This window comes from Triplophysa dalaica, chromosome 17 (genome assembly GCF_015846415.1).
Source record: "Triplophysa dalaica isolate WHDGS20190420 chromosome 17, ASM1584641v1, whole genome shotgun sequence".
NCBI classification, from domain to species: Eukaryota; Metazoa; Chordata; class Actinopteri; order Cypriniformes; family Nemacheilidae; genus Triplophysa; species Triplophysa dalaica.
In genome coordinates this window covers 18,424,930-18,437,605 of record NC_079558.1, presented here as the reverse complement: position 1 = coordinate 18,437,605, position 12,676 = coordinate 18,424,930, and the positions used below count along the sequence as shown (strand labels likewise).

General features: G+C 42.5%; 1 protein-coding gene across 1 annotated transcript in view; it reads left to right on the top strand.

The window, feature by feature from the left end:
• The window catches only part of LOC130439453 (protocadherin-15-like), a 135,816-nt gene that overhangs the window by 110,022 nt on the left and 13,118 nt on the right, over window positions 1–12,676 (top strand). Inside the window, exons 29-33 of the mRNA XM_056772071.1 lie at window positions 6,407–6,495; window positions 9,156–9,332; window positions 10,558–10,776; window positions 11,287–11,295; window positions 12,364–12,474. Coding sequence (XP_056628049.1) covers window positions 6,407–6,495; window positions 9,156–9,332; window positions 10,558–10,776; window positions 11,287–11,295; window positions 12,364–12,474 — 605 coding nt within the window. The remainder of the gene's footprint in view (window positions 1–6,406; window positions 6,496–9,155; window positions 9,333–10,557; window positions 10,777–11,286; window positions 11,296–12,363; window positions 12,475–12,676) is intronic.

The following is a 12,676-nucleotide window of genomic DNA, read 5'->3' as shown; positions in this document are numbered from 1 at the left end:
ACATTGATTTTCGGTGTTGGCTCAGGCACTCCAGTGGCATTTAAACCCATAAATCAATCCAACAAAAGAACTCAATATACTGAACCAGCACAGCAGTCAAATAAATGAGCTTTTCATAACTCCACAGTGATGATGAGCTGAAACACATCATGGTCAGAGTTTAGAGGTCAACTCACCACAAATTCACTATAAACACTATTATAGAAGAACCGATGTGATAATATTTCACCTGACCAGACAACTTTCACACTTCAGAGATATCACATCTTAATGGAATACAGAACGAGACTATTCAAAACTGAGGTGTTGTTGAACTCTGGTCTCAATTATTTTGTCCGGACGTATACCTTCTTCATGGACAATATAATCTGTTTGTATGCAGTGTGTATACAGTCACCTAAAGGATTATTAGGAACACCACACTAAAACTGTGTTTGACCCCTTTGGCCTTCAGAACTGCCTTAATTCTACGTGGCATTGATTCAACAAGGTGCTGAAAGCATTCTTTAGAAATGTTGGCCCATATTAATAGGATAGCATCTTGCAGTTGATGGAGATTTGTGGGATGCACGAAGCTCCCGTTCCACCACATCCCAAAGATGCTCTATTGGGTTGAGATCTGGTGAATGTGGGGGTCATTTTAGTACAGTGAACTCATTGTCATGTTCAAGAAACCAGTTTGAAATGATTGGAGCTTTGTGACATGGTGCATTATCCTGCTGGAAGTAGCCATCAGAGGATGGGTACATGGTGCTCATAAAGGGATGGACATGTTCAGAAACAATGCTCAGGTAGGCCGTGGCATTTAAACGATGCCCAATTGGCACTAAGGGGCCTAAAGTGTGCCAAGAAAACATCCCCCACACCATTACACCACCATCATAATTACATTAATGAGAAATTGAACAGGTGTTCCTAATAATCCTTTAGGTGAGTGTTTATTAAAGTGTTACTTTTAATTGAAGTTTTGAAGTTATGCAACGAAAAAATGTTGAAAACATGAAGAAAAACAGAGCTTCAGTCAAAGACATACATAAAGAACGTCTCGGGTTACGTCTGTAACCCTTGTTCCCTGAGAAGGGAACGAGACACTGCGTCGCCATGGCAACGCTTTGGGGAACGCCTCAGCGTGACCAGCTCTGAGCACGTGTGTCAACATCGTCCAGTAGTGGAACGCTACGTCATAGATGACGTATGGACCAGGAGGTATAAAACGACATCCGAAATAGTGAACTTCAGCTCGAAAAACTTCGAAGCAAAAGGCTTACAGGGATGTAGGGAGTATGGCAAGGTGACGCAGTGTCTCGTTCCCTTCTCAGGGAACAAGGGTTACAGACGTAACCCGAGACGTTCCCTTTCGAGGGAACTCGCACTGCGTCGCCATGGCAACGCTTTGGGGAACGAAATACCCAAACCGCCATACGCCCAAATGCCTGTCTGTGTGTACAAAAATGTCACGTGGAAGACACAAGCACCTGGGCTCCCGGGGTGAGATTCATGTCCAAACTATAGAATCTCACGAATGTGAGCGGAGAGGACCAGCCTGCCGCATCACACACGTCCCGCATAGACGCCCCCGACCTTAAGGCTACGGAGGCCGCCATACCCCTAGTAGAATGAGCTCTGACATCCAAAGGCGATGGTCTGCCAGAGGCCTCATAGGCCAGAGAGATAGTCTCAACTATCCATCTGCTGATGGTTTGCTTGGTTGCCGACAGACCTTTCTTCGGTGAACCAAAACATACGAAGAGCTGCTGCGCTTTCCTCCAAGCCGCAGTTCTGTGTACATACGAGTCCAGTGCTCGCACTGGACACGACAAATTTAACCTTTCCTGGTCCTTGCTCCTGAAAGGTGGAGGACAGAATGCTTGCAAGGTAATGGGTCTCGGTACATCATCCATAACCTTAGGCACGTATCCTGCCCGGGGGAAAAGGAACGCCTTAACCAAACCAGGAGCAAATTCAAGGCACGTAGGGGAAACCGACAGGGCCTGAAGATCTCCCACTCTCTTGAGAGAAGTAATAGCCATCAGGAAGACTGTCTTAAGAGTAAGAAACTTAAGAGCGACTGAATGGATGAAAATTCCCGGACAAGCGCTTAGTCCTTGTGTAATTCCCTGTCTAACTTGTTCAAACATAGCTCTTTTAAAAATTGCTTTTAATTTAGCAGAGCTGTGATTGATATTTCTTTCTCTACCGTTCTCTTCCCAGGTAGGTACCCTAGTGTAGCTCACAGGCCTCAACCTGCGAGCACCATGAAGAAACTGTAGAACCAAGGGGTCTCTACCACAGGTATGCCCCCTAGCCGAACATGAAAGGCAGAAATGGCTGCCATATACACCTATAAAGTAGATGGGGATAAGTCCGCAGCAAAGGGATCTTGTAAGAACTCAAGCACTGTAGAAACTGGGCAGTTACAGGGTCCAAACGGTGAGCTGAACACCAAGTAGTGACGACTCCCCACTTCAAGGCATAAAGCTTCCTTGTAGAAGGAGCTCTGGAATTAAGTATGGTCTCCACAGCCTCAGCTGAGAGACCAGTGTCTAGAAGGCTAGCCCTCTCAGAGGCCAAACCCATAGTTTCCATAACTCCGGGCGTGGGTAATGTATCTGACCCTCCGCTTGAGAAAGGAGGTACCTCCTCAAAGGAATCTCCCATGGAGAGTTCTCCAACAGGTCTAAGATGTCTGAGAACCACACTCAGGCCGGTCAGAACGGGGCTACCAACAGTAGGTGAACTCCGTCTCTGCGCACCCTTTCCAGAACTCCCGGGAGTAGAGCGATCAGGGGAAAGGCGTACAGGTGAAACCTCGGCCACACCTGTGCCATACTTACCTGAGTCGCGAACAGATTTACCTCTGCCCAGCAAAACCTCATCCAAATCTGCTCCACCAGCTTGGGTGGAGTCTCCATTCCCCCGGCCTCAGCCCCTGCCTCGACAGGATGTCTGCTCCTCGGTTCAGGTGACAGGGGATATAGACTGCCCTCAAGGAGAGCAGCTCCCTCTGAGACCAAAGGAGGATCTGAGGTGCCAACTTGTATAGTTGCCGAGACCGCAGACCCCCCTGGTGATTTATGTATGAGACCACAGCTGTGTTGTCTGTCCTGACAAGCGCATGTTGGTCTCTGAGTTGTGGGAGAAAGTGTGTCAACGCCAGAGACACTGCCATCATCTCTAGGCAATTTATGTGCCAAGATCGAAATTGGCTCTCCTATCGGTTTTGGCCCCATTGGCCTTCCACAACAGCTCCCAAACCTGTGAGTGAAGCATCGGTTGTCAGTGCAACGCGCCGACAACTGCTTCCCAACACTGGTCCTTGGGAAACGAACCAAGGTTCTTTCCACATTCTCAACGTGTGCAGGCATCTGCGTGTCACTTTGATAATGCGCAACTGGTTGCCCCTCGGGGAAAACCCTTTGGTTTTGAGCCAACACTGTAGAGGTCTCATATACAGCAGGCCGACAGGAATGATGTTGGACGCAGCTGCCATGAGTCCCAACAGCCTCTGAAAAAGCTTTACCGTCAGTGATTGGCCTAGCTTTATTCTGCAAACGGCTGACAGGATTGCAACAATACGAGCAGGCGTGAGCCGCGCCTGCATTGTGATGGAATCCCATATTACTCCTAAAAAATGGTTCTCTGTACTGGAGAAAGCACACTTTTCTTGGTATTCAGCCTCAGCCCTAGCTCCTCCATATGTGCGAGAACAACATCTCGATGTTGAACCGACAGATGCGATTTTGCTAGAACTTCTTGTTCCATCACCAGAGTCTACTCAGGGCACACCTCGGTGTACAAAACCCTGTTGAAGCGGGGTGGGCGGATTTGAAATTGGATCCGGTAACCCTGCTCTACCGTAAGCAGGACCCATTGTGACACATTTGGTAGACTTTTCCAGGCTGCCAAATGGTCAACTAAGGGGACTAGCCTCTTGGGGCCAGCCTCTGGTGATATTATTACGGGAACTGCAACGGCTCGGCAAACCTCGATTGGCAGAGCCGGCTGAACCCTCTGGGGACACCGAGGAGGAACGGGCACCGTTTAATGAGGTGCGAGCGCACGCTCCTCGGGGGGAAATGGGCTGTCAGGACTTTTACTTGTTTTCCCCTTTCCTCGCCTGGATGACTGCCCTCAGGTCAGTCCTAGGTTTGTAAGGCTGCGGGTGAAATTTTCTTCCTGAACCCCCATCCTTCTGGGGTGGGGCTCGGGAAGCAACACTCTGCTTCTGACGCTCACGATAGCTAGTGGACGCCTGTGGCTGTTCTCGCCCCGCCGCCTGGGGAGTTTGTCCGCGGCGGGGGAGATAAAGTTTAAATGCCGCAGCCTTTTTCTTAGCCTCCTCGAACCTTTCAACAACGGTATCTACAGCGTTGCCGAAAAGGCCCGTAGGGGACAATGGGGCATCCAGAAGAAATGCTTTGTCAGATGGTTTCATGTCTGAGAGGTTCAACCATAAATGCCTCTCAGTGGCTACCATAGCGCCCATGGAACGGCCTAAAGAACGAGCAGTCTCACGAGTAGCACGGAGAGAAACATCCAAAGCATGACGGACGGGTTGTAAAACATCCGCCGCCACCAGTCCCGTGTCGACCAATTCACGTAGCGCATCTGCTTGATACGCCTGAAGTAGTGCCACAGAGTGTAAGCAAGCCCCGGACTGCCCTGCTGCCGCAAATGCCTTGCCAATCAAAGTCGATGTCACCCTGCATGGCTTTGATGGCAAGGTAGGGGCTTTTAGGGACGAAGCCGTGGATGGAGACAGATAGCTCGCAAGCGTCTGTTCTATTCTCGGCATCGCCCCGTAACCTCTTTCTTTATAGCCCTGAACATTAGAATAAATGCAAGTCTGTGGCGTGAATACTCGTGCGGTATATGGATGCTGCCACGACTTACACACCTCCTGATGTAGGTCAGAAAAGAAAGGGAGTTTGCGTCGTGAGTGTTGTGTGTTATGCTTGAGACATCGCTCGTCCATCTTATTCTCAGGACGAGCGTTAGGTTTATCTTGCGGCCAGTCTATTGTTAGTTGGGCTACCGCAGCTGTCATGACTTCCACCAGATCGGCGTGAACCGAAGCAGCAAGAGGGGGAACACAATCTAACTCTCCTGCTTCGATACCAGTTATGTCTACATCCTCAGATGCAGAACTTTGCCGAACCGGACTCCCTCTCTGAGCGGGAGAAACCGCAGTGCGTGCTCCCGACTCAGCAGAGAGAGAGGTGGAAGCTACGGAGGGTAAAGAGAAGCCGGAGCATGTCTCTTCAGCCTCCCTGACGTCCATCTGCGAGCCCCACGAGCGAAGATTCCGCTCTGCCTCGGCAAAAGCGGGACCATCACCACGCGGAGCTCGCACCTGGCCGTGCTTATCAAATAGTGCTGAACGGGAACGGAGCGTACGCTGTGGTAAAAGTCCACAGGCTTCACAGTCAGCTCCCTCGAGCGCTGACTGTGCATGCTCCGCTCCCAGACAGACTACACAGAGATCATGCGTATCATTGCTCGTGATAAAACGCGAACAAGGAGGATCACAATGTCTGAAACTTTTCTCTGACATGTTAGCAAACTGGCTAACCAAACACACTTCTTTTACAGAACACACTCACGCTTCTTTTAACTAGACAAACACACACTACACACAGAGCCGTTGCTGAGAAGAAAAGAGCTGAAGTTCACTATTTCGGATGTCGTTTTATACCTCCTGGTCCATACGTCATCTATGACGTAGCGTTCCACTACTGGACGATGTTGACACACGTGCTCAGAGCTGGTCACGCTGAGGCGTTCCCCAAAGCGTTGCCATGGCGACGCAGTGCGAGTTCCCTCGAAAGGGAACTAGATTCCCAAAGAAAGAAATTTGTGTTCAATACAATTTGATCAACTGTCACAATCGTCTACGAATTTGTTTTAATTCTTTATTCCTAAATTCGCTATTAAATCCATTTAATCTATGTGGACATGAGGGCATCAACAGAAACCATCATTATAATGTTTAAAACATGTTCATGTTTTGTCATTTCCCACTAAAATGATATCACTCTCTATCTCCATCATCCGACCATAATTCCATATCTTTTGAGATTGAAAAACAGAAGAAGAGAAATATGTATCTTTTAATGAAACATTCATCTTGTGCGCTGACAGAAGGAAAGGTTAAGTTAGAAATATACTTCTTTAATAAGGTTTCATGGCAGATACAGAATGTAAATGATTTGAAAATCAAGCAAGTGATTCTGAAGATTTATATTTCATCTGTCATGAGGTTTCCCAGGCCACACACACCTTTGGTAACTGATTAAGAAACACGTGTGTGTTTTGTTATTCGTGTTAATGTTTATTCACATCACTATATGTGTCATAGACATCATCTCCTTTCTCTTGTATGTCTAAAGCTTGATTTGTTTCTCAGGTGTCTGTGGTGAACCAGCTGGACATGCAGGTGGTGGTATCCAACGTGTCGCCCACTGTAGTTGAACAGAACAAGGATCGGCTGATCGGGTAACACACGCAGACACACACATCACATGATATACAGCAGAACCCGACAGACAGACGGAGATGGCTGGAATGATAATGTATGCATGAGCGCCCGCCTCCTGTGGTCCGGATGTTTATATTGGGAAGAAATACTCTTGCTTTAAATCAGAAGACACGCGGTGAAGCGTCTGACCTTTAAGAATGAAAGTCCACTTATTATTTCAGTTTCATCCGTCCATTAAGAAGCTTACATGAATAGTTCACCCAAAACAATAATACAGTTGTGTCTTTACTCGTGCCGACGGGGCTCGGCAGTGTTTATGATAAATGTATTTAAAATACTTTTTAAACTGCAAAATAGTATTTTGTCATTTGTATTTGATTGGGTTGATGATGAAAGTATCAAAATTCTTCAGTGTTTGTATTTTTGTATTTGCAAAATACTGCAAAATACTTTGTATGAAGTCTATGTGATGACATCATAAAAATGAGGCCTCTGATTTGTGCCGACTCTGTAGTTTGCCGGAGAGAGGAACAGAAAATTGGAAGAAGGTGGTCAGGGTAGGAAACGTGCGGGCTGCAAGATTTCCATCAATCTTTTGCATAAATTGCTTTCTTTTTTTTAAGTGTTTACGTTCAGTTTTGGTCTTGGTGTTAGTAGCCTTGGCTAAATACTGTTATACCGAGCAGCAGCCCCATGTTAGCTTGCTACTTTCCGTTCACGGTTGTGCATGGAAAATAATAATAAGAACACATTTCAGTGTTGTACAACACTACATTCTAACGCTATTATAGTAGTGTGATGGTGTAAACATAATATATTAGTATATGTTTATTATTTTTTATTATTAACAAACAAATGGTTAATTATTGAGAAACTAGTTGCTCTGAATACAGGTGTCATCAGTTGTCTTCTTATGAATGATGTTTGTCATTGAGTCAGTGTTGCTGATCCACAGAAGGCCCTTTGTTCCCAAACACCAAGTAACTAAATTAAGATACAACACAAGTCATTTGTAAACTGCAAAACATTAAACTGTTGGTAACCTTCATCTGGGAGGTCACAGCCAGACATATGTGAATATTTGATCTGTTAACTGGTTGCACATGTTATATTGTATGCCTTGGGCACAGAAAAGCTGTTGCTATCAAACATTCTTTATTTAATCCACAGAATCAGTGTAATGGTGACGGGACAGATCAAATAGGCCAATTGATGGAGGGTTTGTGAAGAAATTTCAGGCTCACTTGTAAAGTATTCTTCAAATACAAAAATACAGGAGTTATTTTGATACATGATGTGGCCGCTGTAGTTTCATACACTTTAAAGTAAGGTATTTGGTATTTTATTTTAAAATACATTTTGATGTTTTTTTGTCCAGCCCCGCGTATCGTTCCAATCCGGTGTGACTTTCTGTCTTCATTGAAACTTAAAGGAAGGGGTTTGAATGTTCATGAAGCTGTTTTATGTCATATTTAGTTGAAATAAATGAACGCACCAAATTTAGTAAATATTCACCTCATCGTCATGAATAAATCTCATTACTTGCGTATAATTCAAAATGTCATTTTACCTTTGTGCCTTTACTGATGTTAACGTGCCCTTTCGTGACTCGAGACTCCCTCACACAAAGCTTTCGTCTTTAAATATAGTGCATATGTCATGTGTTTGGTTAATGTCTTGTCCCTCACGTGCCTCCAGCCTCATTCATTTACCTCATTCAAGAACGATGCAGAAAAACTTTCTCAAAAGCTGGCGAGTAAATAAAGACGGAATAAGATTTTCGGGGCGACTAACATCTCGGAAGGTTTGTGACACACAATAAACCCGAGAGAAAGCAAGGCATTCTGGGTAACCTGGGACTTGAAAGGATGTACAGAAACTCTGAATGCCGATTGAGACATAAACACACACACACACAGAGTTTCTGTCCAAACTTCACCCGTCAGACGGCAAACGTGTTTCCCGTTCCTCTCCTCCGAGTGGAGTCATCAGTCGCGTCTGTGTTATTTGTGTTTGTATTTCACCTGTGCCGCGCGGGGCTGTGGCAGTCAAGGGAATATCTGAAGCGCTGCAGGTAATTGGCTGAGGACGGTTGCCTGCTCACAGAGACATGAGTCTCATGTGTCTATTCACATTTGTAATACTTTGGTCCGTTAATAATAATACTTTATGTTAATATTATTTATTTGAATGAATTCAATAAGCTGTTTTATGTCTATCCTTGAATCACTGAACTAATCAAGCTTGATCTAGGATATAGAAATTCATTAGTAATAAGTCATTAAATACTTTTTGGAGAGAGTCATCTGTACAGTAATCTAATTACACTATAGAATATGTCATTAGTAACTAGTGTTTAATTACTTTTTTAGAGTAACTTACCCAACACTGATCGGACGTTGTATGAAAGTGATGTGTTATGTTTTCTTAAGCTTTGACTCAAATGTAGATTAAATAATACATTTAAGTAGAATTGAATAATATGCATTCCAAATAATATCAATGAAACTGCAGTTGGTTTGTTTTGATTTAAGCCATGATAACCCCAAAAATGTTGTTATCGCAATAATTGTCTAATCGTTGTCACAAATGCTGTTATTATGAAAATTGATTTTCATAAAATATTATCTTAAGCAGGGCTACGTTTGACTGTTTTGTTTGTTCTATCTGTACGCAGGATTTTGGAGCGCTATGTCCAGGATCAGATCCCAGGTGCTAAAGTGGTGTTGGAGTCTATTGGACCTCATCGTTTTGGAGAGGTTAATGAACAGGAAGATTACTCCAAATCTGACCTCATGATTTATGCAATCGACCCTCTGACCAACAGAGCCATCTCAAGACAAGAGCTCTTCAAGTGAGTTTCTCTTATCAAATATCTTAACCTCTGACCTTTCAGTCTAACCCTAAATACAGCTGTCGTGACTAAATATCAAAAGGATATCACAAGCAGCCAGATGTGTCCACAGTACAAGTGTTGCCCCAGTTAAACCAGTTACTCCTTTACAACTATCTTCTACTCTTCTTAAAGTCTCCGTGAACCGGAACTTGCGTTCGTTTTTATTTCCATATTTTGACGCATCTCAGAGTGAAATGGAATTTCATAAATGTAGGGCGTGGCTTTCTTCTTTCTCTGTAATTTGATTGGATGTATAATAACAGCCTTTGCGTTGTTTTCTAAAATTTTGACAGGTGAAGGGGAGGAGTTAACGGATGCTCTGCCCAAGCCATCTAACATACATCATTTAAGATGGATAGTCACTACAGGACGGAAGTGCACTTTCAGATTTTAACTGGAGATTATGAGAGCACATGAATTTTAAAAAGAGAATGACCCAGATTGTTAAACTATTTACAATAAACGTTGCAATATTTCATGAAAAATAGGCATTGAGTTTTTTAATTTCACGGGGACTTTAAAACAAAAATGTTAAAACAATGAAGTTTTGTGTCATATTAAAACATAAAACATCAAATGGAAATATGTAAAATAATACACCATAATATAATATTATACTTAATAAAGCAATTTAATGTGTTCACACATGACTCATCCTATCAGATACATGTGGTTTTATTGCCTTTCAAAAAAAACTCATTGAAATAAAGGAACTTTCCTTATACATCAGACTGCATGATTCTGAAGCTTATATGGGGAAAACCATGAAGTGTAACTGTTCATTTGTAACGCAAGCAACATTAAGAAGGTCTTCCTCTGGTGTTTAGCTATGAGCAGTGCAGATGGTAGATGGAGATTGTATAGTATAACTGCCAAAGAAAGTATAGCTAGCAGTTATAACACGTGCCATTAGACGCGGGAGGCACAAGACACATTATAAAACTTGATCATCAGTGTTCGCCTCATAAATATCATTGCCCGACGATGACGCAATAGTGCAATCAGGAAAGTGAGTGCTTGATAAAGTAGAGCCTCTAAACACACAATACTCACTTCATGATAAAGCGAAATACAGCAAGACATGACAGAAACACGGCCGAACAGAACAGAATTCAATCTATTATGAACGTGTAGATCACAACTCTGTAGTACAAACGTGTGCTTGTGTGTGTTGATTCTGCAGGTTTCTGGACGGGAAGTTGCTGGACATCAATAAGGAGTTCCAGCCCTATTTGGGTCGCGGAGGACGCATTCTGGAGATCCGCACACCTGATGTGGTGGAGAGTGTGAAGAAAGCTGTTCATTCTGTTGGATACACTGAAGGAGCTCTGCTGGCCCTGTCCGTCATCATCATCATATGCTGTATTCCTGCCATCCTCATCGTCATCATCACCTACAGACAGTGAGTGTGTCCATCTTACAAATCACCTCAACATCTGATCATCAAACTTTCTGTTAATGGAACCGAGGGCATGTGGGACACACATTTCAACCCTCTATAACCATTGCATGCATCTTCATATTGTGATTATAATAGGATTTTGGACGTCTTGATATAGGACGTGCTTTTTTGGGCATTACATAAAGCTGAAAATACCGGTACGATGACAAGAGCAATCCTTAAAAATAAATCGCGTAGCGTGATTCATTTAAATATTTCCTCCCATAATGTTTGCGTCTGAAGAGAAAACTTCTACAGATGCATATGAAATAAGTTCAGTCACAGAAACTTTTCAGTGCTAATTTTAACTGCGTTTCTTAAGTAAATACCCACATTAGATTTTTACGCCAAAAGATTGTTTTGTGCTGCAAGATTTTGGTAAATCTTGTCTTAAGTCGTGTTTTTCCTGTTACATGACTAATCCTCTGTCTTTGTCTCTCTCACCTTTTTCCCACAATGCACCAATGCCAGATTCAAAGAGTGAGTACCTGACTGCTCTCTCACACATGCATGTGTAAAATTGCTATTCTCTGAAGAAGAAGGCCAAAATAAAAATCCTCCTCACTGGATCACAGAAGGTGTTTTTAAGAATGGACTGTACACTGGATATGCACCGATGGATACAATTAAAGTCTGTCGTCAAATAGAAATGTCCAGTTAACCTCATAACAAACCTGCTACTAAAAATGTACAAAACTAGTAATTAAATGTAAGTAGACTTAAAACAGCAAAATAAAAAAAACTTAAAAATGTAAGATACTGTTTCATATTAACATACCACAAAAAAAGAAAACACAGAATCCAGAAAAATAATTGATGAGTTTTTTGGGAAGAAATCAAACTGATTTCATATTTCTCTGGTTTATTAATTAACTACATGGAGGCGATGCGTTGGATGTCTGAATATCCATTTTTTTTCTCTGAGCAAAATAATTACTGTAAATAGCAACTGCACAGACTTTATTTAAAGAAATGATCCATTTTAAATCAGATTTGAGTTAACGTTTTTTAATAAAAGAAATATTGGATAGCAAAAATAACTTTTGAAGATTATCATATTATCTTATTGTATTTTTATCTTAACATACATTTAGGCACATTTACACTTGTGCCTCTCTTAAAATGTTAAAAGGATCCAATTCGTCTTCAGTAAAATAAATGTAATCCAGAAAAACTATCTTATATTGTGTAGTACTTTATACAATTGACCAATATCGGTCTTGGCCAAAAGTTGTTTGTTAAAATGGGTATCAGCCCAAAAAATGCTATCGATGCATCCCTACTCTACTCTCTTTTCTGTGTCATAAATGGGAAAGAAGACGTGAGCTGTCAAACTCCAAACTGACAGAAGAAACAGCATAAAGTCCGGTTTATAAAGTCCATAATGACCACGTCTTCGAAAATGAATATGAACAATTACAAATGATTATAGTCTGTCTTGATCAAGAATGAGCCTTTCTATACTGCATTCTATACTGAACAAATAATATAATGTTTTTAATACCCAAATCTTTCCTAATAAAATTGAATGTATGATCTTTTTTCCAGACGACAGGCAGAGTGTGCAAAAACAGCCCGGATTCAAATGGCTCTACCGGCTGGTAAAAGCGGCGCTGCGGCCACCAATAATCTGTATGAAGAACTCGGTGACAGCACAATGTGAGTATTACTGTATATACACATCCATCTTCACTCACTTTCATATTGTTTGACACTACATCACAATTATTATGAGATACTTCTGTTTACAACAATGTTTTTATTAATTTACACACACAACATTGCAGATTATAACTCTCACTCTGTCTTCCATGATACATTCAGACAAAAATATTGACAAAAACTCATCAAAAGTCTTCAA